The sequence below is a fragment of the Bison bison genome, unplaced genomic scaffold (genome assembly GCF_000754665.1).
Source record: "Bison bison bison isolate TAMUID 2011002044 unplaced genomic scaffold, Bison_UMD1.0 scf7180017864035, whole genome shotgun sequence".
NCBI lineage: Eukaryota > Metazoa > Chordata > Mammalia > Artiodactyla > Bovidae > Bison > Bison bison.
The window spans coordinates 19,440,177-19,467,889 of record NW_011494607.1 but is presented as its reverse complement, the minus strand read 5'-3'; the positions used below and the strand labels follow the sequence as shown (position 1 = coordinate 19,467,889).

Sequence of the window (27,713 nt, the reverse complement as noted above, 5' to 3'; positions counted from 1 at the left end):
GATCAGTCCTGGGTGTTCATTGGAGGGACTGATGTTGAAGCTGAAACTCCAATACTTTGGCCACCTGATGCAAAAAGCTGACTCATTTGAAAAGACCCTGATGCTGGGAAAGATTGAGGGCAGGAGGAGAAGGGGGACGACAGAGGATGAGATGGTTGGATGGCATCACCAACTCAATGGACATGGATTTGGGTGAACTCCAGGAGTTGGTGATGGACAGGGAGGCCTGGTGTGCTGCGGTTCATGGGGTCACAAAGAGTTGAACATGACTGAGCGACTGAATGGAACTGAACAATATAGATTAGTTTTGCCTGTGTTTTAAAATTCTACCTAAATGGAATCATACTATATGAACTTTTGCTTTTTACCCAATCTTAAATTGTTAGATTCATTCATGTTATTGTGTCTGTATATATTGTATCTGTTATATATTGTATCAGTTCCCTTCTAGTGCTGTACAATATTTCATTATGTCAATTTATCACTTCTGGTAACCATCATTTTACTCTCTGTTTCTATAAGATCAGCATTTTTAGATTCCACATGTAGATGAGAACATACAGTGTTTGTCCTTCCCATCTTATTTCACTTAGCACAATGCCCTTGAGGCTCATCCATGTTATCACAAAAGACAAGATTTCACTCTTTTTTATGGCTCAATATTATTCCTGTGTGTTTGTGTATCACATTTTCTTTTTCCCATCAGTGCACACTGAGACTATCTCTATGTCTTGGCAAATGTAAATAATGCTACAATGAACATAGGAGTACACGTATCTTATGATACTGATGTATTCAGACCCTGATGCTGGGAGGGATTGGGGGCAGGAGGAGAAGGGGACCACAGAGGATGAGATGGCTGGATGGCATCGCTGACTCAATGGACATGAGTGTGGGTAAACTCCGGGAGTTGGTGATGGACAGGGAGGCCTGGCGTGCTGCGATTCACGGGGTCGCAAAGAGTCGGACACGACTGAGCAACTGAACTGACTGACTGAACTGATTCATTTCTTTCAGATTTTCCCAGGAGTGGTACATTAAAACTAGTAGTTCTAGTTTTTAATTTTTTGAGGAAAGTCCATTCTGATTTCCATAGTAGTTGCACTAATTTACATTCCTACAAATAGTGCAAAATGATTCACTTTTTTCCACATCTTTGACCCTTGTTCTTTTCTTTTTTTATAATGGCCATCCAAACAGATATGAGAAAATAACTCATTGTAGTTTGATTTGCATTTTCCTGACAGTTTTGTTGACATCTTGTCATATACCTGTTGGCCATTTGTCTGTCTCCTTCGGAAAAAAATGTCTATTCAACTCCTTTGTGCTTAGTCGCTCAGTCGTGTCTGACTGTTTGCAACCCCATGGACTGTAGTGCATCAGGCTCCTCTGTCCATGGGGATTCTCCACGCAAGAATACTGGAGTAGTTTGCCATGCCCTCCTCCAGGGGATCTTCCCAACCCAGGGATCAAACCCAGGTCTCCCACATTGGAGGCAGATTCTTTACCATCCGAGCCAACTAGATTGCTTGTATTTTGCTAGTGAGTTGTATAAGTTCCTTATGTATTTTGGATACAAATCACTTATCAGATGGCTGGTTTGAAAATATTTTCTCCCATTCAGTAGGTTATCTTTTGATTTTGCTGATTATTTCTTTTGTTGTACAGACTCTTTTTACTTTGATATAGCCCCATTTGTTTATTTTTGCATTTGTTCCTTCATTTTGATGTCATGTCCAAAAAATCATAGCCCAGACAAGTGTCAATGGACATTTTCCCTGTGTTTTCTTCTTTTAGTTTTATAGTATGGTCTTACATTTAAGTCTTGAATGCATTTAAATCAGCATATAAGCAATGCTTGTGTCTTTGCATGCTTGCTGGTCATTGCCCTCAAAAATATTTTGAGGATTTTCTGATACCTTAGGATACCTGTTTTTCCCTTTAAAAAGGATTTGCATTTCTATCTACCCGGTATCTAGGGGGCTTTGCAGACCTGGACCACCTAATATTAAGTTCAAGCCTTGAGAGTCCATGGCCTGCCTACTCATGGTCTAAATCTGCAAGGATTCTTCCGGAGCTTCCCAGTGAAAATCTGCTTTTCTTTTCCTTCTCTCTCTCCTCTCCATTCCAAAGTCACCAAGGCAGCTCTCAGAGTTCCCAATGGTTGTGGAGGTAAGAAAGAAAAATGTAAATCAGGTTCATTCATAGCTAAGGACATTGCCCCTGGGGCTCCAGCTCAGAAGAAGGGTTCTTCTGCAAACTTCCCCACCTTCAATAGGCTGAGAGCCTTGACATCCCTCTGGACAAAATACAGACATTCAACCAGAGCTCAAATTGTTGTGGCATTAAGCACCTTCTGGAGAAAGATAGCCTTGATGATTCAATATTCCTCTTACCTTGCAGTTACTGGATCTCATCTAAAAACTAGCCAAGGAGGGGCCACTAATTTTTCAGATCTTGAATATTTTTAAATTGCTGTGTATACACACACACACACACACACACACACACACACACCCATATATACATTTTGCTCATAATATTTTATTTCTTTCAGTGAGAGAGTTAATCTGAGTTACTCAGTTTACTATTACCAGAAATAACACTTAGATGGCATTTTTTTAATGTCTTTTATCAAGATGGTTGACCAACCAAATAATTTCATGGCTCCATTGGTTTTGTTTGTTTACTTTTTATTTTCAAGACTTCCATAATTCTTCTTTGAACATGGTCCCCTGAATTACTACAACACTTCCCTTCCCACACTGTCCTTTACTGATCTAACTCTTCCTCATCCCTCAAGACAGGCCAGGAATCATCTTGGGAAGTCTTATCCCACTGGTTTTCTAAGCAATCAGAGTTGGAGTCTCCCATTCATTTTTATCAGAGATAAGAGAGGATATACTTAACAACCTAGGCACTGTGGGGGTTCTAGCCAATACGACTGACGTGCAAGTCAATAAGAACTGATGCCAGCTGTAAACAACCAGCACCAGTGTGTCCTGAGTAAATATTAGCTGTGATTGAAGCATGTACTACAATCAGGTGGAGAACACATGCACACTATCCTGGTATACTGTTCAATAATTTACTGTTTCCGTATCTCCTCTGGTAATTCATCACATCATATGGACAGGAAGCAATCATACTCACCCTGGAATCTTATGTTGCATGAGTTCTTGGTGCAAAGAAAACCCCAATAAATATTTGTGGAATTAACAAAAACTTATATGGAAGGAATTACCTCAAAATTTCATTAAATAAATCACATCCTATTCCTTCACAGCTTTAACTACTGGGGGTTCATGGACAATGAATTTATTTCACTCATCCTTTTGTAACAGGATGTTACATCCTATTGTAACACCTCTGCTGAACTTTTGAACAAATCATGGAATGGAGAGTTTGCTTATCAAACCCTCAGCATGGTGGATACTGTCATCCTTCCTTCCATGGTTGGGATTCTCTGTTCAACAGGGCTGGTTGGCAACATCCTCATTGTATTCACTATAATAAGCTAAGGGCTTCTTTTTCTTTTCCATAATTAACTTCGTTCTATACTTCCTAAATGAATCCTTTCTCCCTTGTAGAATTTTTCCTAATGAAATCAGATTTTGGAAACATTTGTTTAAGATATTTAAAGAGGATCTATAGATATTTTCATCATGTAAATATCTTCATCAAGTAAATGCTGAGTCACAAATATCAAAATGAAGAAACCTAGGCCAGTGCTGACTGCTGAGTCAGTCAGTTTTTAGAGCAGCAATTCTTATTCTTAGCCACACATTAGAACCATGATGGAGCTTTTAAAAATCCTAACACACAGTTTTTCTCCCAGACAAATTAACTCTGAATCTCAGGCAGCAGAGCCCAGGCAAGGATTGAAACTGTTTCAAGGCAACTATTTTATTTTCTGGCAATAAGAGTTTTCCTAAGAGGCTGATCTGGTTTGGCTGGTAAAAGAGACTCTTCTGCACTCATTTGGGCAAGAGAGAGACTCTATCCCGATCACCCAAACATTCAAGCAGTCATGCATGGTGGGCTGTTCCCTACAATACAGACCACCCGTGTGGGCCAAGCTGAGAGGCATCTGCCCCCTATCACCTCCTGCCTTTCTGTCACAATCCCCACCTAATTCAGCTAATTTCCTGCTTCCTCTCAAACCTACAGCATAAGGTTTAACTTGGAGCATGAAGAACAAGTTACAGTTGGCCCCCGATATCCATGGGCTCAGTATCTGCAGGTCCCACACCTGCAGATTCAAGCAATTTCAAAACTATCTTGAAAAAAATTCCAGAAAGTTCAAAAAAAGCAAAACTTGAATTGACCGTGCTCTGGCAGCTATTTCCATAGCATTTACATTGTATTTAATACTGTTTACATAGTATTTTCATAGCATTAGGTACTATAAGTAATCTAGAGATGATTCAATGTATTAGGGAGAATGTGTGTTGGTTATAAAGAACACGGCACCATTTTATGTGAGGGACTTGAGCATCTTCGGATGTTGGTATGGGGGGTCAGGGCGGTGGCTGTCCTAGAAATGATCCCTTGTGGATATAGAGGGACCACTGTACTTGTTCTCTACCAGCTTCAGATAATGGATTTAGAGTTTGCATACACATGCCACATTATTACATGATTATCTTTGCTCTACTGATTATTTTCACATTTAAGTTTTACTTGTTTTAGTACATACAAGATGTTAAAACTTTTTTGTCCTGGTCTATGATCATGCTTATAGCCACCATTTTATTTTTTTTTTTTTTTTTCTTATTTAGCGGCAACAGCGGCGGCAACCCAGCGCGGTCTGCGACCGACTGTCCCTTCCCCCCTGCCTTCCCTTGCCACCCCGCTGCTCTCTCTATAGCCACCATTTTAAAAGACTTTTGTCCTCAGTTCAGTTCAGTTCAGTCACTCAGTCATGTCCGACTCTTTGTGACCCCATGCACTGCAGCATGTCAGGCCTCCCTGTCCATCACCAACTCCCGGAGTTTACTCACAATCATGTCCATTGAGTCGGTGATGGCATCCAACCATCTCATCCTCTGTCATCCCCTTCTCCTCCAGCCTTCAATCTTTTTGTCCTTATTTATATATTATAAAACAATTTTAGGGCTTCCCTTGTGCCTCAGTGGTAAAGAATCCGCCTGCCAATGCAGGAGACATGTGTTCCAACCCCGGTTAGGGAAGATCACACAAGCTGTGGAGCAACTAAGCCCATGTGTCACAACTATCGAGCCTGTGCTCTAGAGCCCAGGAACCGCAAGGACTGAGCCCTTGTCCTGCGACTACAAACTGGAGAAGGAAATGGCAACCCCACTCCAGTATTCTTGCCTGAAGAATCCCATGAACAAAGGAGCCTGGAGAGTTACAGTCTATAGGGTCGCAAAGAGTCAGGCACAAGTGAAGGGACATAGTACACAGGCAGTGCACATGAAACAAATCATCAAAACTATCATTAAATCTACAAAGATGGTTGGATTTCCCATGTGCATGGAAGAATCCTCACAGGACCAACTGAAAACAAGAGCAGCCCTGGGGATGGTAATACGAATGACACTATCCCTAAAAAAGCCCATCACTAGTCACTTTCCCCATTTGGCTTCTTATCAGCCAGGCCACTTTCAAATTTTATTCTCATTATCTCTGTAGTTAAATATTGTATATCAATGGTATTTTTATACCATCCATAATTGAAGGTTTATTTGGTATACTGGAATTCTACTTCTAGTAAATTCAGGCATTCCTTATTGTGTCCTGTAAAACCATTTGTGAATATCAAGCATTTAAAATTATTTCTTAAGTTCTGGAAGCAGTTCAACTCAATATGTATTACTAAATACCTGCTGCATGCCCAGCACTTTTATAAGTGTTATGTAAATACCAAAGAAATATGGCAGCATCTGTCTCTAAAAGTTCACAATTTAGTGGAGGAGATAAGATGCAAATACATGAAGCCATTTGAAAAAGAACACAAGGTATTAAGAACAATCAAATGGGAGGGGGAAAGATGGTTCAAATAATAAGTTCCAGGAAGGGAAAAGAAAGTAATCAAATAGTCTCAGAAAACTTTAAGGAGGCAATAGCATGGAGTAGAAAGTTAATAGTCAGAGGACTTTCCTGGTGGTACAGTGGATAAGAATCTGCCTGCCAATGCAGGGGACACGGGTTTGATCCCTGGTCCAGGAAGATTCCACCTGCCTCGAGGCAACTAAGCCCATGTACCACAACTACTGAACCACACTCTAGAGCCCACAAGCTCCAACCACCAAGCCGGTGCACCACAACTACTGAAGCTCAGGAGCCCTAGAGCCCACGCTCTGCAACAAGAGAAGCCACTTTGAGTAGCCTGAGCACCACAATGAACAGTAGCCCCAACTCCCTGCAACTAGAGAAAATCTGGGCAAAGCAACAAAGACCCAGCACAGCCAAAAATAAGTAAATAAATAAAATTTTTTAAATGAAAGAAAGTTAATAGAGACCTGGGGTGGGGGGTGCGGTTTCCAGCTCACTCTGTTTGCCAGTTGTACCTGACCACTTCTCCTTCCATCTTTCCTCATGCCCCTCAGAATTTCTGCCATCCTGTCCTAAAGATCTCCTGGTAGCTCAGCTGGTAAAGAATCCACCTGCAATGAGGGAGACCCCAGTTCGATTCCTGGGTTGGGAAGATCCATTGGAAAAGGGATAGGATACCCACTCCAGTATTCTTAGGCTTCCCTAGTTGCTCTGCTGGTAAAGAATCCACCTGCAATGAGGGAGACCTAGGTTCAATCCCTGGGTTTGGGAAGATCCCTTGGAGAAGGGAAAGGCTACCTACTCCACTATTCTGGTCTGGAGAATTCTATGGACTGAATAGTCCATGGGTATCACAGAGTCAGACATGACTGAGCAACTTTCACTCACTCCTAAGCATACAAATTCTGTGCCTCATGCCTCTGGAGCCTTGGTCCCACAGTTGAGAAACCAAACTCTTATAAGGTGTTAGTCCTCCAGAAATGGTTGCATTTTTACAGATAACTTTTATTTGCAAAGACTCGAGTGAAATTCAGGCCCCATGACAAGCAATTCAAGAAATATTTGGAGCCAGAGAAATTTCTTAGTCCCTCTCAAATTACACCAAGAGACAATGGACCTGATTCCATCCACTCACATGGAGACCAACCTGGCAGAAAGAAGAAATTTGGAATGTGAACTCTTCTTAAAGTCAGTATTGAGCTGTAATTCCTAGAAACAGATTCTCAGTAAGTAAACTGCCATTAAACTGAAAAAAAAAAAAAAAGGAAAGAAGGAAAACCTGAGCTGTCATCCTTACAAACTGTTTGCAATGATTGTGAAAAATCTATCACTTCTTCATATCATCATTTTATAGATAACATGTGAGAAGACATATATTAATAGAGCTTTTAAGATAAATCTTTTACTTGTTCAAAAATCATTTGAAGGCAACTTAGTTTTTATTTTTATTGCTAAATTGTTAATATTTTTCTTTGTAAACTTTTCTCCAAAAATTTATTAATCAGTCCAAAGTCATTTGAAAGTAGATTAGTTTTAATATTTTTGCCTTAAAATTTAACAGTTTTTGTTAATTAATCTCCAAAATTGTTAAGGCAATTTGCATTAATGTTTTTAATCCTGCTTTGCCATGATGTTTTACTTGTTACCTTCTTAACAGAAGATAGCTCAATTAAAGACCACACTAAATATTAGTAGTACTATGCTAAAAATAAGGAGAAATGGATACACTTAAAGAAGATTTAGGACTTTCTCAATTATGATAAACATTGTATCAGAAGAGATTGAATAGAATAGCCAGATCATTAGTGACACTAGGAAGCAAGAAATAACCTAACTTCTGATTTTGCCAATGGAAGACTACAAACGTGTATGAAAATAATAGATTTAAAGAAGATGGAGCTTCTGGAATAAGATATCTAATGTGGCTTTCTTAAAAACTAATTGATTTGTGCTTTAGGTGTGTAAGTATAAAGTAATAAGGCCAGATCATTATTGGTCTGTCATATTTTAAATGCATAGCAGGTCAAAAGGGAGCCAGATTAAAAAATGTAGGAGGAAAATTGGGCCAATTATAACATAAGACTTTCCCCTTTTATTCTTGGGAGAGGGACTTATGAACTCAGCCGCATTACTCAACTATTCTCCATAGCCACAGTGGGTCCTGGGGAACTACTTCAATAAAGGAGATGCCATTTTTCTCTATGGTCCTCCCCTACCTCCCTCAATGTCCTGAACACATCCTTCTCCTGTCTACTGACAGACTGTTACCCAGTGGGCAGAGACTCTCTCAAGAATGCTTTGTCTCCCTATAAATAAAATGTTCCCATTCTGTCATCCCCTGCCCTCGACTGGCTGTCAAGTCAACTAATTTACACTTAATCATGAATTACTGAAACATCTTACTTTTTAACCACCTCCCCGCAGTGATGTCTACATTTTACACAGAGGTTACAAGAAGGATAGTGAGTGTTCCTGAAGGAATACTAATGGCCCAGTGATGGAATTCCAGTTGTTAAGACAAAGATGGGAAATGCTTAAAACAAGCCTCCTCCTTTTCCCCACTCAGCTGAAATAATAACTAAAGCCCCTCTGACCCAGCCCTCTACTGCTCTCCGAGTATCAGCCATGTGTAAGCTGTTGTTGGGGTTGACCCCCACCCATGCTGCACACGTAATGATAGGTTTAGATGCTATGAACCTCACAGCCACATCTGTTTAAATGAACTGGAAAGATGGTTGGAGACCCTCGTTGCTATGGTCCAACGCATCAAGACAACTCTGGAACTTAAAGGGGTTAAATGTCTTCCCCCAAGGACATAATAAATGGCACAGAAATGAAACTAGAATTTCCAACTAGGTTCTCTTTATGCAGAGTTAGCAAATATGTCACTGTGCTCTAAATTCTCCCATCCTTGGCAGTCATCTCTAATCACACAGGTCTGTCCTTTCCTAGTGCCTGTGTGATGACTCAAAATTCTTTTCCAACTCAGCTCTTTATGAAATCACTGCTAATCCATTGGAGTTGGCTCATGCTGACCTCAAAACAAATGGACGGCCAGTTATTTCTCCAGCAAAAGTGGAGTTTACTCAGGCTCATCAAAGTACAGCAATTTGGGATCTGCAGCTATGGCAAGCCGTGGGCAAGACCCATCTAACAGGGGAAGAACAGTCTCTCATTAGCTAAGCTTTTGCTAGGCAAGAAGAGGAAGTCTTTCCTCTCTTCAAGCTCTGCTACTGCAGAGCATGATAGCATCCCCTTCTGGCCCTCTGACTCAATTTTACACTAACAGTAGGAATTTAATTCAATGAGAGTTAAATGCCAAACAGGGACTGGTGAGGCAACTCAGAGATAAACAAAATTAGAAAGCTACCCCAAGGCCACCACCCCTTTCTGGCCCTAGGCTGGATGGAGGGGAAAAAAAGTGGCTTAACAAATCCTGGAAATGTGGGCTGCCTGGTGGGGGGCTGCAACCACAGTGGGATTTGGGCCCAAGGAACAGAGCCTGCAGGGGAGGAGGTGGGGCCATGGGAGGGAGGCAGCCACTGCCACAGATGCCAACAACACAAAGGGGAAGGAAATACCCTGCCTATCCTCTCTTCTCACCCTCCAATTTCCCTCCAACAGTGCTTACTATTGGCCAAATAAACCAAATGCCAGTTAGCAAGGACACCTAGCAGAAGCAGAAGATATTAAGAAGAGGTGGCAAGAATACACAGAAGAACTGTACAAAAAAGATCTTCACGACCCAGATAATCATAATGGTGTGATCACTGACCTAGAGCCAGACATCCTAGAATGTGAAGTCAAGTGGGCCTTACAAAGCATCACTACGAACAAAGCTAGTGGAGGTGATGGAATTCCAGTTGAGTGATTTCAAATCCTGAAAGATGATGCTGTGAAAGTGCTGCACTCAATATGCCAGCAAATTTGGAAGACTCAGCAGTGGCCACAGGACTGGAAAAGGTCAGTTTTCATACCAATCTCAAAGAAAGGCAATGCCAAAGAATGCTCAAACTACCACACAATTGTACTCATCTCACAAGCTAGTAAAGTAATGCTCAAAATTCTCCAAGTCAGGCTTCAACAGTACATGAACCGTGAACTTCCAGATGTTCAAGTTTAGAAAAGGCAGAGGAACCAGAAATCAAATTGCCATTATCCACTGGATCATTGAAAAAGCAAGAGAGTTCCAGAAAAACATCTATTTCTGCTTTATTGACTATGCAAAAGCCTTTGACTCTGTACATCACAACAAATTGTGGAAAATTCTTCAAGAGATGGAAATACCAGACCACCTTACCTCCTGAGAAATCTGTATGCAGGTCAAGAACCAACAGTTAGAACTAGACTTTGAACAACAGACTGGTTCCAAATCGGGAAACGAGTACATCAAGGCTGTATGTGATCATCCGGCTTATTTAACTTATATGCAGAGTACATCATGAGAAATGCTGGACTGGATGAAGCACAAGCTGGAATCAGGATTTCTGGGAGAAATATCAATAACCTCAGAAATGCAGATGACACCACTCTTATGGCAGAAAGCAAAGAGGAAGTAAAGAACCTCTTGATGAAAGTGAAAGAGGAGAGTGAAAAATTTGGCTTAAGACTCAACATTCAGAAAACTAAGATCATGGCATCTGGTCCCATAACTTCATGGCAAATAGATGGGAAAACAGTGGAAACAGTGACAGACTTTATTTTGGGGGGCTCCAAAATCACTGCCGATGGTGACTGTAGCCATGAAATTAAAAGACACTTGCTCCTTCTAAGAAAAGTTATGACCAAACTAGACAGCATATTAAAAAGCAGAGACATTACTTTGCCAACAAAGGTCCGTCTAGTCAAAGCTATGGTTTTTCTAGTAGTCATGTATGGATGTGAGAGTTGGACTATAAAGAAAGCTGAGTGCTAGAGCACTGATTCTTTTGAACCATGGTGTTGACGAAGACTCTTGAGAGTCCCTTGGACAGCAAGGAGATCCAACCAGTATCAGTCCTGAATATTCATTGGAAGGACTGATGCTGAAGCTGGAACTCCAATACTTTGGCCACCTGATGCAAAGAACTAACTCATTTGAAAAGACCCTGATGCTGGGAAAGATTGAGGGCAGGAGGAGAAGGGGATGGCAGAGGATGAGATGGTTGGATGGCATCACCGACTCAATGGACATGAGTTTGAGTAAACTCTGGGAGTTGGTGATGGACAGGGAGGCCTGGCATGCTATAGTCCATGGTGTCGCAAAGAGTCGGACATGACTGAGCAACTGAACTGAACTGATATATGGTTATTTCTGGCTGCAAAAAGAAAACATGTCTTTAATAGAATTTCTCTTATACATTAAACATATAAATAAGTCAAAAATCAATCATATAACTACTACCAAACAGATAATAACTGTGATTACTCAGACATACTATTTCAGTGTACTTTTAAACTAATATTTAAATAAGTTTGGGGTCATAACTAGTTACATAGTTGATGTTTTTTTTACTCAATAAGTATTTTCCCATTTGGGCTTCCCTGTGGCTCAGACAGTAAAGAATCTGCCTGCAGTGCAGGAGACCCAGGTTAGATCTCTGAGTTGGGAAGATCCGTGGAGGAGGGAATGCCAATCCACTCCAATCCTGCCTGGGAAGTCCCAAGGACAGCAGAGCTTAGCAAGCTATAGTCCATTGGGTCGCAAACAGTCAGACATGTCTGAACAACTAACATTTTCACTTTCATTTTCCCATTTGATTAAATATTCTTCCAAAGTATGATTTGTAACAACTATATCATGACTGCAGTCATGAAATTAAAAGATATGTGCTCCTTGGAAGAAAAGCTATGATAAACCTAGACAGTGTATTAAAAAGCAGAGATATTACTTTGCCAACAAAGGTCCATATAGTCAAAGGTATGGTTTTTCCAGTAATCATGTATGGATGTGAGAGCTGGACAATAAAGAAGGTTGAGCACCAAAGAATTGATTCTTTCAAATTGTGGTACTGGAGAAGACTTTTGAGAGTCCCTTGGACTGCAAGGAGATCAAACCAGTCAATCTTAAAGGAAATCAACCCTGAATATTCATTGAAAGGACTGATGCTGAAGCTGAAGCTCCAATCCTTTGGCCAACTGATGTGAAGAACTGACTCACTGGAAATGACCCTGATGCTGGAAAAGACTAAAGGCAGGAGAAGAGGGTGACAGAGGATGAGATGGTTGGATGGCATCCATGACTCATTGGACGTGAGTTTGAGCAAACTCTGGGAGACAGTGAAGGACAGGGAAGCCTGATGTGCTGCAGGCCAGGGGGTGGCAAGAGTCAGGCATGACTGAGCAACTGAACAACAACAACAATATCATTTATTGCGTGGTATTGTGGTATACCTTTGTTTATCATCATATTTAGACACAGTCATATTAACCATATGGAAAATGTGTTAGCTGAAATGATCATTGGTTTACATCTTTTTATTTTTAATGTTTGGTTCGTAAGAAACAGAAATCTAATGAAGTCTGGCAACAGGAAATCTGAAAATTAATTAGACCTAAAAAGAAAATAGAAGTTAAATACTTAGAAAATTTACCATTCCTATTTAATTACTTTTAATTTGTATGTTATTACTTTCAGTAAAAAACAAAAAGCAATAATAGAATCTGTTATACTTGTTACCCTAGTATCTATGACCAGATAAATATATTACTTGCTTCAGAATTCTCTTTCGCTATAGACAGTGTCATCTAGAAACAGTTTAATTCTTTTGAATTGCCAGGTAATGACCTGCACCATCCTCAACAAGGGAATTACCATAACTCCTAATCAGTCAATGTTGGGCACCTGTCTGAAGGAGAGCAAGGGTAACAAGTCTAATTGCTGCAATTCAGACCTATGCAACCACTTATGGGTTATATCCCAATTCAAATAACATCTATTTAACAGACTAAGATTTATTGGATTTTATATTATTGTGTTTCTGTTTTTTTTTTTTCCAACTGACCTCTAGTGTCGGTTCCTCCCGACTGACTCTTTTTCTGGAGGAAGACCTGGAGAGGACAAAGGAGCAGAGACCAAGAACAGCCACTTAGCAGCTCTTTTGGTTGACATGATCTTTTCCTCAACACTCTTCTTCTTGGTTTTTCTGATATGAGTCACTCAACAATGTCCAGAGTGTGTTGCTGAGTAAGGATTTGATGGCAGAAACTTCTTCACATGGTGTGTGGGGCCAGGGCCTGCCCTGACTGATGCCTCACATGAGGCTTTGATGGCTTAGACATAAAGTTCACAGGCTGTGGAATTTGCAGTCCCTGAATAACAAAGATACCCACTAGCTTTCAAACAACAGAGCAATAGCACCAGATCCAGAGTGAACTAGTAATTGTGGTATAATCTTAAGGCCAATTCTTCTGTGCTATTTAAATCTTTATATGTTCTCAGTACATATGCCACTTCTTCCAAGAAATATTCCTTGACCAACCCCAGAGGAGAGAGGAGAGACTATTTTTAGGTGCTCCTTCATAACATTGTAAAGTCATCATTTATTTACCTATGTCTAGACTATAAGCTTCTTGATATTAGGGTTTATAGGTTATTTAGCTTTGCAGCCCAAAGCACAATATTATGCCTGAAAAATAACTGGTGTTCAATAAAATATTTGTTGAATTAATGAATAATATCTCCCAGATAAAGATGATATATTTTTATTACTGAATGTCCCAAGTCTGATGATAGGGATCAAGTGAATTTTACATTAAAATTTCTGCTCTCAGAAAATTGTTTTGCCTTCATTTCCCCAAACAGGAGAGAGGAGATCTCTCTCAGCGCCCTCCACCAGTTTAGTCATTTCATATGTCTTCTCTACACTGTCTGCATTTCAAGGTCTTAATTAATAGGCTTTTCTCTGAGTTAGATTTTATTGGAATATTTCTAAGTCATGGTTGAAATTTTTTTAACAATGGCTTCAGTTCAGATTTGAACTTAACAGCTTCAGTGCAGGGGAAGAAAATCACATTGCACAGTGGAAACATTTATTTTTCCTGTTTAGCTGTATTTGATGCTAGGGATAGGTAAAGACAGTCTATTGCATGAGTGAGTTTAGAGTTGGTATAATTTGATGCTGTGTAGAAATTACTTCAAAACTTAGTGGCTTACTATGGAGAACAGTATGAAGACTCCTTAAGAAGCTAGGAATAAAACTACCATATGACAACAATCCCACTAGAGGGCATATACTCTGAAGAAACCATAACTGAAAAAGACACATGTACTCCAATGTTCACTGTAGCACTATTTACAATAGCTAAGACATGGAAGCAATCTAGATGTCCATTGACAGATTAATAAATAAAGAGGTTGTGGTGTGTATATATATATACATACATACACACAATGGAACATCACAGCCATAAAAAGGAATACATTTGAGTCCGTTCTAATGAGCTAGATGAACTTAGAGCATATTATACAGAGTGAAGTAAATCAGAAAGAGAAAGATAAATACTGTATATGGAATTTAGGAAGACGGTACTGACGAACCTATCTTCGAGGCAGCAGTGGAGATGGAGACATGGAGAATGGGCTAATGGATACAGCGGGGGAAGGAGAGGGTGGGAAGAACTGAGAGAGGAGCACTGAAACATATGTATTACCATGGACAGGGAGGCCTGGAGTGCTGCAATTCATGGGGTCCCAAAGAGTCGGACACGACTGAGCGACTGAACTGAACTGAACTGAACGTTATTAGGTTGGTGCAAAAATAATTTCAATTTTGCATTGTTGAACTTTGTCATTTGATACTGGAATGCATTCTTAAATAAACGTGGTATTAAAAAAAAAACAACTTAGTGGCTTAAAACAATCAACATTTGTTATCTTACACAGTTTTGAGGGTCAAGAACAGCCTAGCTGGGTGACTCTGGCTCAGGGTCTCTCTTGCTGTTGCAGTCGAGCTGTGCATCTTTAGATGACTATCCAAAGGCTTGGCTGGGACTGGAGCATCCATTCCCAGGTAGCTTCCTTACAGATCTGGCAAGCTGGTGCTGGTTGTTGGCAGGAGGCCTCAGTTCCTTTCCACGTGGACCTCTTTATAGTGATACTTGAATTATCTCACAAGATGGCAGCTGGCTTCCCCCAGAGAAAGCAATCCAAGAGATAGCAAGGAGAATACCCCTCCATGCCTTTATGTCCAAATTTTGAATGCCATACTGTCCATTCCACCACATCCTATTCACTAAAAGTGAGTTATTAAGTTCAACCCACACTCGAAGGGAGGGAATTAGGCCATGCCCTCCTGAAAGCAATATCAAAGAATTTGATTTGTAGACATATTTTTAAACCACGGCAGGCAGTTATCAAACAAATAGTTTAAAACGTTTGAATATACACAAGACAAGGCATTCATATGTGCATATGTGGTGGTTTCCTTTTAACTTTTAAACTTAAGTTTAGCAGTTGAAAAATCTGTTAACAGATGGCATAAACTGAAGGCGTGCCCTCTCAATGTCAATCCTCAGCTTTCCCTCCATGTCTTTTGGGTCCAGGAAAAAAACGATTCCTGACATTTTTATCTGCAGCCTGGCTGTGGCTGGTCTGGTCCATATCATTGGAATACCATTTCTTATTCACCAGTGGGCCCAAGGAGGACAGTGGGTGTTTGGGGGGCCTCTCTGCAGGACCATGACATCCCTGGATAGCTGTAACCAGTTTGCCTGTACTGCCATCATGACTGTAATGAGTGTGGACAGGTAAGTGAAGAGATTCTGAAATATCTCAACCTAATTTAGAGGTTCCTGTACTTCTTCGAGGTCATCCCAATTTCAGCAACATCAGTGCTGGTTTGTAATAGCAAAGCTCCTCTCCATTCATTTGTTTCATTGTAGGACAAACCAGTTAATATTTTCCACCTTTCACAGAGGTCCATTTTTAATGGAAAACTTAAAACACTGAACATTTCCTCTTCCCCAATCATTCTTTCCAACTCAGTTTTATTTACAATTGATTGCAAGAAAAAAGCCCACAAAATCATGAAATACCAGAAACCAGAATGAATTCACTCCCCCAAACCCTGCCCATCATTATTGCAAAAAGGAAGCCAAAAAAGGAAGCCAAAGTCCTGAGAAGTAAAGGAAATGGCTAAAGACAAGAGAACTGAAGTGGCTCTCCTCACTCCCTTCAGGGTTCTTTCTGGTAAGTTTCACATCTCACATACCCTTGTTATCACCTAGCAGCTTTAGAGAATACATGAAGTAGAGGGCTCCTTTACAGCTATGAAGAGAAGTCAGAGTTACAAGAAGACCATCCTTTGCACTCACTGTTAGGATCAGTTGATGCAAATGCTGCCATTTTACATCACCAGACATATCCCGGAACATTGATTGAAGGCAAAAGGAGAAGGGAACAACAGAGGATGAGATGATTAGATTGTATTGCCAGATCAATGGATATGAATTTGAACAAACTTGGGGAGATAGTGAAGGACAGGGAAGCCTGGACTGCTGCAGCCCATGGGGTTGCCAAGAGTTGGACCCAACTTAGCAACTGAACAACAATCCCAGAACATGTCATAGCCATGTTTACCAAGTTCGTAAGCTAATGTTACTCAAGGAGATGATGGTGATGGTGAGATGTTTGTGGAGCCAGTGAGTGCTGAAGCCCAGTTCAGAGCCAGGCTGTCCAACTCTAGAGATGGCAGGTAGCTGGCAACTACCTCACCATCTGGCTTCTTTTAGGAAGCCTGTGAGCTGGGAGGTTAGGATGTTCCCTGTGGCATCTAGATGGTATGGATTTTCACACCAGGTCTTAGCAGCATGCCCCAAACAGAAACAAATCCTGAAGACAACAGTAAAAAGCACAACAGTAATATGCCCACTCAGAGAAAAACCCATGTAAAATCTCCATCCGCCTTCTTTCCACCCCAGTCCCAACCCAGCACACTTAGTCCCTCTTGCTCTGATCTACTTTTTCTTTCTCTCTTGCTTTAAACATATTAGACTTTAATGTCTTTGGTATACAGAGATAAGTGTGTGTTGTTTATTGTCTAGCTTCCCCCATACATCAAATGTGAATTACACAAAAGCAGGATCTTTGATCACTAGTACATTCCGAGTGTCTGTGTAACAGTGCCTGGCATATGGGCACTCAAACACTATTATGAATGAATGAATGCTAGTCTTAAATTCCTCTGAGTCCATGGAGGACTCTTTCTTGAGCTCTGCCTCTTTTACCCTTCCAACAGGGCCTTTAGGGTTGGGAAGTGGTGAGCAGTTCATCAGACGGCTGAACAAAGGAATAGCAGCGTTCATATAAATCAAATTTGCTGGGTCGTTATTATTCAAGCATGAATAATGATGGTAATGTTTAATGCATTTTTTTAATCCTGCTGCTTTTCTACAAAAGAATTCTCAGAATATGTAGAGTATACTTCTCAACTTATAATTAACATCACATTTTTTAATCTACATGCTAGGTAGGTATATCTGGTTAGTTCAGCTGATACCACCAAAGCTCACAGTGTGTGGAATAAAGCCTGGTAAGTTTAGGGTTCCAACACCAGGGCCAGGGCCCTGTGCAGGGCTGGAACCCACTTCAGAGAAGCAACTTAAAATACGAGCCTCACTGTTGTGATCCCGTTCTCAGCAGAATAAAAGCTTCTTCATACCACGTACGTACCATGAAGGCAGAAGAGTATTGGCTTTTTCTTTTAAGAGGGGGAAACCAAACCTCTTCTGTAAACCTCTTACTGCAAATAAATTGAAATCACATTGTCTGCCTTAGAACAGACCACAGAACATTTCCTAATCATCACAGGGTTTTTCTGAGTGTGTATATGTGTGCATGTGTATCTTACACAATTGAATAGCATGTATTTTTTTTTAACCTTATGGGCACAAAATGCTAAAATTTTACTTTCAAATAAAGACACTCAGGCCTTTATCTTTCTCCCAGAGGATCACATAGCCAGAGACAAATGAAGATTTTGTAACACTGAACTTTTTTCCCAGCCTCTGGAATTTCTCGTAGTTCTAACTCTACTAAATTCATAAAAATTCAAGAAAATGTGTAATTTTGTAAAACAGAAATGAAGTTTTATCTGTAATTCCAAAACTGTCAGTGCATCAGTATGTGATATTATTTATACATTTATTTTAATGTTCGATTTGTTCAGTCCCTAAGTCCATGTCCGACTCTTTGTGACCCTATGGAGTGTAGCATGCCAGGCTTGCCCGTCCTTAACCACCTCCTGGAGTTTGCCTAAACTCATATCCATTGAGTCAGTGATGCTATCCAACCATCTTGTCCTCTCTACTCTTCTCCTCCTGCCCTCAATTTTTCCCAAGCACCAGTGTCTTTTCCAGTGAGTCAGCTCTTTGCATCAGGTGGCCAAAGTGTTGGCGCTTCAGCTTCAGCATCAGTCCTTCCCATGGATATTCACAGTTGACTTCCTTTAGGGTTGACTGGTTTGATCTCCGATTTAGTAGACCATAAATACCAAGTGTTTCCCCAAACTCTTTCATTTTCCTTTCTCTGATTAGTTAATAATTGCAAGTATATGAAATATTTTAATAGTGGGTTCCTACCTTTAAAGCCATATGAAAAAAACTTTAGACACCCAAAATATTAAAAATATTTGCCTCCAGGTGAAAGCTACCTAGACTTTTGTTAGTGGTTACTTTTTTAATTAAATTTTCTGGAACAACAACCAAGTCAGTAAACAGAAGCCAAAATTCCCTATTCATTCATTTAACAAATATTTATTGAGCATGGACCATAAGCCAGGAACCATGCAAGACACATGAGATACAGCAGCATTAAACTAATAGCCAAGGCTGCTGCCTTCATGGTGCTTCCATTCCACAGGTGTAGACAGACATTCTGTGAAAAGTCACATGGGTAAATGTGTATTATTATCTCCACATAATGATACATCCTAGGAAGGAAAAGTAGAGTCCCCTAATATCCAAATTTATAGTCATGGGCCCTCGTATAGAGTGAGTGGTCAGAGGAAGCTTCTCCAAGAGGGAGACCTAGTGGGGATCAGAGGGAAGGAGGAACTAGAGGTAGGTCCTGCCAGATGGGCTGAATAGCAGGTACCTGGCACTGAAAGACACAGAACTTGAGGGAAGGCCAGAGACGGGCACAAACTTCAGCCTGAGTGACAGGAAGGCCAGGTGGAAAAAGACCTCAAGGGTCATGGGGAGAATTCTGAATTTTATCTGAAAGGCAAAGAAAAGTCACTGAAGGGTTTTCAGCTGGGAAGGTCATCAGAGACGATTCCCTAACCCATCGATGCCATGACTCCATTGTCTTTAATCCCAGACAGAAAGATGGTGGGGCTGCTGTACAATCACTACCTATTCCCTTCCTCAGCAGGGAGGGAAGGGGACTTCGTCTCCTTAGCGACAGGTGACTGGTAACGCAGATGCAGGGTAGGGAAGGAGGGGTGGCTGAGGTACCCGGGGCCACAAGCCTGTCCCTGCATGCCAAGGGCTCCCTTAACTGAGTGCAAAATTGAAAAGCGAGGAGACAGAGACTTTTCCATTTTCATAAATCTTCATTAAGAAGCTCTACAAAATCCTGGAGAAAATTAATAGACCATAGACCATATTTCACATTTATTGAATGTCCACTAATCCTGCTTTCCTACAGCCCCCAGCCCCCTCAAAACCGTGCTTCCTCAAATCCCCTCCTCTGGATCTGAGCTCTCTTTTTCATGCTTGAGCTTGCTTCTGAAAAATTATTCTTGGATTTACTGGAGGACCAAACATGCTTGCTGTATCAGGATTTTCAAGTCTAATTAACGATTATCTTTCTTCTGGATCAAAATGGGGGGAAAAAAGAAAAATAGAACCCTTTCCCCATGAAATTAGTCCATTTCTGCACCCCTATCAGCCTTAAGCCTCAGTTCTCTGAGGAATCTGCATTGTCTGTACTAGTCATGTTTGATTACTCTGTTAGTTCTGTGACCTGAACCTCTAAGAGCCTTTGGCCCTGACTCCAACGCCATCTAAGCAGGATGTCTGTCCTGGGTGCCCGAACCTCATGCTGCTGGGGATCCTCCCACCAGCCTCCTTCCTGTCCTATATCCGTACACCCTCCTGGGAAGTAGGCCATTCCCATCTGGAGGGAATCTCCCTACCCTCATTCAGATACAGTTTTCCAGAGCCTCCTGCACAAGGGAAGCACCTTTGTAAATAAAAAGGTTGTGGGACTTCCCTGGTGGTCCAAGTGGCTGAGACTCCGTGCTCCCAACACAGGGGGCCAGGGTTCGATCCCTAGTCAGGGAACTAGACCCCACATGCTGCATTTTGGATGCTGCAACGAAACGTCTTGCATGCCACATGCCATGTGTCACAACTAAGACCACAACTAAAACCCAGCACAGCCAAATAAATAAATAACTACAAAAGGGTCAGCAAACCTAAAAAAGTTTGCATAGCAATGTACCATTTTCAGGGTCTTTATGGAAGTGACTGCTGTGTATCAGTGAGTGGTTTATTCAGACTTACAGGGTCAAGAATTGTTTTCTCTACAAGTACCAGCCAGCTCTTTAAAAATATAACTTTCTTTCACCCTGATAGAGGTGTGCTTCAGGAAGGATCATAATACTAATAATTTACTCTTGTCATGAACCTTTCATCCTTGGAGCTCAGTGCTTTTATTGATTGTTCCCAAACCCTTCTCCACTGGCTTTGCAGGTTCTTGGCTCTCGTCCAGCCATTTCAACTGACAAGCTGGAGAACCAGGTACAAGACAATCTGCATCAATCTGGGCCTCTGGGCAGCTTCCTTCATTCTGGTGTTGCCTGTCTGGGTCTACTCGAAGGTCATCAAATTTAAAGACAGCGCTGAGAGTTGTGCTTTTGATTTAACATCCCCTCATGATGTACTCTGGTAGGTTGTTAAAACTTAAGAAAAATAGAGTTGAATTAAGTTGTGAAGTGCTTCATCCTCCTTGTGAACATGTGAGCAGCCACACGGAGTGTCCTTAGGGAGCCTCTCCGGGCCCGTCTCTCCACTTAAGTTCTCTGCTTCCCACCATCAAGTCGATAGTTTGATTTTTAAGGATAGGGTAACCTTTAGAAAAAAATTTTGCACTTAATCATGTAACCTCAATGGGTGCAACTATATTTAAATATGCATCTTAAAGATCCATGGAGGCCAGTTTCAGTGGGAACATAGCAATCAAGGGACAGGTGGACATCACAAAATGGTCTAGAGTTCTGAGACTCAATCCTTGTCAACATGCAGCTGGAGTTTGGCTGGGTCCCTGGAAAAGATCTATCTGAGTCCTAATTCTCAGCACTTGTGGATATGATCTTACATAGAAATGGGGTCTTTGCAGATATGATCAATTTGAGATGACATCTTACTGGATTAGTTTGGGCTCTAAATACAATGACTGAGGCCTGATAAGGAGAGGATGATTTACAGAGACACACAGAGAGCATGCAGGTGAAGACAGAGGCAGGCATTGGAGTGATGTCTGTAAGCCAGGAACACCAGGCATGACCATAAAACTCCAGGGAGGCTGGGAGATCACATGCTCAACACCTCAAAAAGGAACAACTCTGCAAACACCTTGCTTTAAGACTTCCAGCTTCTAGAACTGAGAGACAGATTTCTGTCCTTTTAAGCCATCCGGTGTGTGGTAATTTGTTACAGGAAGTTCTAGGAAACCAATACAGCAACCAACACAGGCACTTCTTATGTTTTCATTTTTTATTGATTCATGTATTTATTTTTGGCTGTGCTCGGTCTTCGTTGCTGCACACGGGCTTTCTTCAGTTGCAGAGTGGGGCTACTCTCCAGGTGCGGTGCATAGGCACCGCATGTTCTCATGGCAGTGGCTTCTCACTGAGGAGCATGGGCTCTAGACGCACAAGGGCTTAGTAGTTGAGGCTAGCGGGCTTAGCTGCTTCAAAGTATGTGGGATTTCCCTGGACCAGGGATCGAACCCAGGTCAAAATTTTTCTAGTTGAAACTTTCAACAGAGCATTTGTAATCCCTAATTAAATGTTTCGATCTCCTGCTAAGGGCCAGGTATTGTGCTGGTGCTTTTTACATACATTATGGCAAGTCGGTCTGGCAGATTCCTTTTTCCTATACCACCACTTGTCAAATAGAGAAGTCATTTCTGCATCACATAGACACAGCCCAAGAGGGATGGAGCCAGAGGCCTGACAAGGCCAAGAATCCAGCAGCAAGAAATTTCCAGAGGAATGCAACAGTAAAATTAATACCATGATTATTTATTTGCTATTTCTCACACCAGCACTGGCTCCACTCACAGACAGAAACCATCAGCCCATCTCAAGGTAAAGTGATGTTTAATCATGGTGGGCTGATAGATTAACCTGGGCCCCACCTGTCTAAAAGGAGGGCAGGACCTGAAGCTCACCATACAACTACAAGACTTCGGCCTGTGTCAAATAAACAAAGACTAACTATTTTGCACCTACAGCTGTTTCTGCTTCTTAATGTTGGTTATGGTAAGGGACATTCTGAGGTTTCAGATTCTATTGTTTCTCTCAGAATTAAGTCCTCAAGATGAACAAAAGGCTGGGACTAGTGTGCTATGTTCAGAAAATCTGTGGTCCCAGAGCTCTTTCTCTGCCACCCTGTCCACACCCACCCAATCCGGGTTGCCTTCTTCCAGAGCCTTCCTGGTAGCTCAGCTGGTAAAGAATCCGCCTGCAATGCAGGAGGATTCAATTCCTGGGTCGGGAAGATCCCCTGGAGAAGGAATAGGTTACCCACTCCCAGTATTCTTGGGCTTCCCTGGTGGCTCAGACGGTAAAGAATCTGCCTGTAATGTGGGAGACCTGAGTTTGATCCCTGGGTTGGGAAGATCCTCTGGAGGAGGGCATGGCAACCCACTCCAGTATTCTTGCCTGGAGTATGGACAGAGGAGCCTGCAGGGCTACAATCCATGGGGTCACAAAGAGCTGGACATGAATGAGCAACCAAGCACAGCATACAGCACAGGACACCAGAGTTCTGCCAGGAAGGACACACCTGGTGTCTCTGCAGAAACGGAGTGGCGCACGTGAGAGCTCTCCCTGGTGGAGAATAGGGAAATAATAGCTGATTTGACAACAGGTCCTCCTGGGGCTTCCCTGGTGGCTCAGAAGATAAAGAATCTGCAGGAGACCTGGGTTCAATCCTTGGGTACAGAAGATTCCCCTGGAGAAGGGAATGGTACCCCACTCCAGTAATCTTGACTGGAGAATCCCATAGACAGAGGAGCCTGGCAGGCTACAGTGCATACTGTCACGAGAGTAAGAAAGACTGAGCAAGTAAGCATGCACACCCACCTCCTGAGTGCCCATTGAGAGGCCATCTGGAGCCTCAGTTACCACTGGGTTCAAATCTCACCTCTGCCACTTACTGTGTGAGTAACCTTAGGCAAGCCACCTAATTTACTCAGCTAGTAACCTGTGTCTTAGTTTCCTCCTCTGCAACATGAAGATGTTACTGGCATTGTATTCATGGGGATGCACAGATTCAGTGGGTTAAAATAAGTAAAGCACCCAGCACAGCGCCTGCTACAGAACAAATGCCACTTATGGCCTCTTGTTGCTAATAACACTAAATATAATAACAATAATAAGCATGCTCACTTGTTCTGTACTCAGTAGCGTTGGCTGCTGAGAAGGGCTGGCAAGGGAAGAGTCGTTGTCTGTGAATAACGAAAAGCATGACTTCACACCTCTGGATGTGAAAGGACCCAGGGATCCTTAACGTTTGCTCCAAGCACTGTTATTCTGGGCCCTGAAAAATCAGAGAATCATAAACCGTGAAAATCAGTTCTAGCATTGTGAATGTAAGTCATGTCCTCTCTCTCATTTTATAGGTATACTCTGTATTTGATGATAAAAAGTTCCTTTTTCCCTTCGCCCTTGATTTTGACGTGCTATATTTTAATTTTATGCTATACTTGGGACATATATCAACAGAATAAGGATGCCAGATGGTAAGTGTACGTCTTATTTGTTAAAAGAACAATTCAGAAATCTAAGATATCTACAAAAGGAACTTAAGCAACAGTCACTTGAAACATGCCAAGCTCAGACATATGGGCATTAATGTCTATATAAGGCATTTTCAGAAAATAAGCCATGTTCTGAAGCAGAAAATAAGTCATATTCTGAAGACTTATTTTCAGTTATGAAAATAAGTCATGTTCTGAGATTTGAGGATCTCTCAATGATAAATATTGAAATTAATGATGTAATGGTTTCATAAAAATGTATCTTTGTCATCACCGTTATTTAAATGTTTTATTTGTACATTTTACAGAGTTGTGTACATATGTAAAGATCCTAGATACTGTGTATAATTTATAGCCTTTTCATTTTTGTGACGTTTTTAGTGTAGAGAAGCAGGATTTCATTAATATTTGAATACTTAGAATAAAGTCAATTAGGACTAAATAAAGCCAAAAACTTACCTAAAGACAATAACTTAGGAAGGATCTTTAAATATTTGTTGTTGTTTGTCATTTAGCAACTAAGTTGTGTCTGGCTCTTTTGTGACCCCATGGACTATAGCCCACCAGGCTCCTTCTGTCCATGAAATTTTCCAGGCAAGAATACTGGAGTAGGTTGTCATTTCCTTCTCCAGGAGATCGTCCCAACCCAGGAATCAAACCCACATCTCCTGAATTGGCAGGTGGATTCTTTACCACTAAGCCACTAGGGAAGTCCATCTCTAAAGCTACATGAATAAATCTAAATTATTTTCCACTGAAATTGTATATATCAAGTTGTTCAAATGAGTCAGTGATTATATGTCAGGTTAAAGATCATTATTAAAATTTGTCTTTAGAATATATCATTGTATTTCTTCTGAAAAGACAAGTTGCTGGGTTTCCCCATACATGATACATAACATGGTAAAGATTAAAAAAGAAAAAGAATATGTGAAAAGAAAAAAAAAAGAATATGTGAACAATTTTACCACCATTAGTCAAAATTTGTGGCAGAACCTGGTACCAGAGGTTTAGGTGGTCTATTCGCCCATGACATTTTTATTGACTTCTTTAAATTCTTTGGATATATTATATTATTTTAAAAGTAGACTATTTAGAATGGGAACAGGAAGCAGCCACAGTTACAGGGAAAAAAAATAGTTTCTAAATGTATCATGGGGAGCGGAGTTGGTGAAAAGGTTGAAATGGAAGCATATGGAATATTATGACATTGACAGCTGGAGAGGATACTCAAGCTCTTTTAAAACAGTTCTCCAAATCAGATCACTTTGCTCCTAACACTTTTCTCAGAAATGTTAAGAGCATCTTATGAAACAAAGTTCATACTGCCCAGTTATCCTTCAGATGCAATAAGTTAGAGGAATAATGGTTGCCTACTCTGATGAGCTGCAGAGGAATCACTATCTTAGAATGACTTCTAGCTACCATACTTTCCCTTTATAATATTCTCCAGGCTTATTCATCTGTTTCAGTCATGTCCCAGAGAAATCTCTATGAAATGTCTAAATATGACAGAACAGGACAAAATTTGGAAATTTTAAGTATTTTTAAATTTTAGAATAAAGTTAAATTTACAGAAAAGTTGCAAAAATAGTACAGAGAGTTTCCATATATTCCTCACCCAGTTTCCCCTTTAACATCTTGCCATGATTCATTTGTCAAAACAAAGGAAATGGCATTGGTATGTTGCTGATGCTGCTAAGTCACTTCAGTCGTGTCCGACTCTGTGCGACCCCATAGACAGCAGCCCACCAGGCTCCCCCGTCCCTGGGATTCTCCAGGCAAGAATACTGGAGTGGGTTGCCATTTCCTTCTCCAATGCATGAAAGTGAAAAGTGAAAGTGAAGTCGCTCAGTCATGCCCAACTCTTAGTGACCTCATGGACTGCAGCCTACCAGGCTCCTCTGTCCATGGGATTTTCCAAGCAAGAGTACTAGAGTGGGTTGCCATTGCCTTCTCCCATTGGTATGTTACTATTAACTAAACTCTACTCTGTATTGAACTGCACCAGTTTTACCATTAAAGTCCTCTTTCTGCTCCAAGACTCAATCCAGGAGATCACACTGCATTCAGTTGTCTCCTCTGGTCTTTCCTTGTTTTTCATAACCTTGATAATATTAAGTAAGCACTTGAGTAGGTATCCTGTAGAATGCCCCCCAATCTGGGTTTGACTGATAGTGTATCACGATTAGACTTTGGTTAGGTATTTTAGGAGAAGTCTCATCACAACATGTTGGGGGGTATGTGATAACTACACGACAGCTCTGTTGATGTTAATCTTGATCAACTGGTTAAGGTAGTATTTGCCAGGCTTCTCTGATACAAAATTAGTATTTATCTCTTCCTCTATTCTATTATTTGAAAATGAGTCATTAAGTATAGTCTACCTTCAAAGGGAAAAGAAGGAGGGTGAGAATTAACATTGAACTCCTGGAAAGGGGAGTATCTATATATATTATTTGGAATTTTTCTGTAAAGAAGATTTGTCTCTTCTCCCACATATTATTCAATTATTTATATGAACGTAGATTCATACATCTTTATTTGATATTTTGGATTATAATTAAGTCCTATATTATTTATTTTGTTTCTCAAAATTCTCCAGCTTTGGAAAATCAGGGAAATTTTTAGTGGGATGAAAAAGGGTATTTTTACAGCACTCTGAATAAGTAGGAAGAAAAATGAGCTTTACATTTCACTGCAGAGATATTATGGACTGGCCAAAGAGTTCTGGGAAACCATTGCCCATAATTTCTATGGTTATGTTCTGTCTTTCCAAACTTTTCCTCTACAGCTACAATCCCAGTGTTCCAAGGCAGAGAGTGATGAAGCTGACCACGATGGTGCTGGCGCTGGTGCCGATCTTTATCCTGAGTGCTGCCCCCTATCACGTGATGCAACTGGTGAACTTAACAGGTGGAGCAGCCCTCACTGGCTTTCTGTCTGAGATATTACCTCTCCATTTGTCTCAGCTATGCCAGCAGTAGCATCAACCCTTTTCTCTACATCCTGCTGAGTGGAAATTTCCGGAAACGCCTGTCTCAAGTGCAAAGGAGAGTGACTGAGAAGGAAATCAACAATATGGAAAACATCTTGAAACAGAGCTTTGAGGAGAGGACATGGATCATAAAAGTCTAGACAGTACCATTTTTTTAGATTCTGTATATATGTGTTAATATACAAAACTTGTTTTTATCTTTCTTACTTCACTCTGTATAACAGACTCCAGCTTCATCCACCTCACTAGAACTGACTCAAATGCATCATTTTTATGACTGAGTAATATTCCATTGTATCTGTGTACCACAACTTCTTTATCCATTCATCTGCTGATGAACATCTCGCTTGCTTCTATGTCCTCAGATCAGATCAGATAAGTCTCTCAGTCACGTCCGACTCTTTGCGACGCCATGAATCGCAGCACGCCAGGCCTCCCTGTCCATCACCAACTCCTGGAGTTCACTCAGACTCAAGACCATCAAGTCAGTGATGCCATCCAGCCATCTCATCCTCTGTCGTCCCCTTCTCCTCCTGCCCCCAATCCCTCCCAGCATCAGAGTCTTTTCCAATGAGTCAACTCTTTGCATGAGGTGGCCAAAGTACTGGAGTTTCAGCTTTAGCATCATTACTTCCAAAGAAATCCCAGGGCTGATCTCCTTTAGAATGGACTGGTTGGATCTCCTTGCAGTCCAAGGGACGCTCAAGAGTCTTCTCCAACACCACA

General features: G+C 41.1%; 1 protein-coding gene across 1 annotated transcript; it reads left to right on the top strand.

Annotated features, from left to right (window-relative positions):
• Positions 1-2,160: 2,160 nt before the first annotated feature.
• MCHR2 (melanin-concentrating hormone receptor 2) lies at positions 2,161-27,127 on the top strand. The gene is given in 7 exon segments (XM_010834764.1): positions 2,161-2,172; positions 3,345-3,516; positions 15,534-15,744; positions 20,695-20,889; positions 23,852-23,971; positions 26,784-26,901; positions 26,903-27,127. Coding segments are annotated over 7 exon segments (1,053 nt in total).
• The last annotated feature ends 586 nt before the right edge of the window (positions 27,128-27,713 follow it).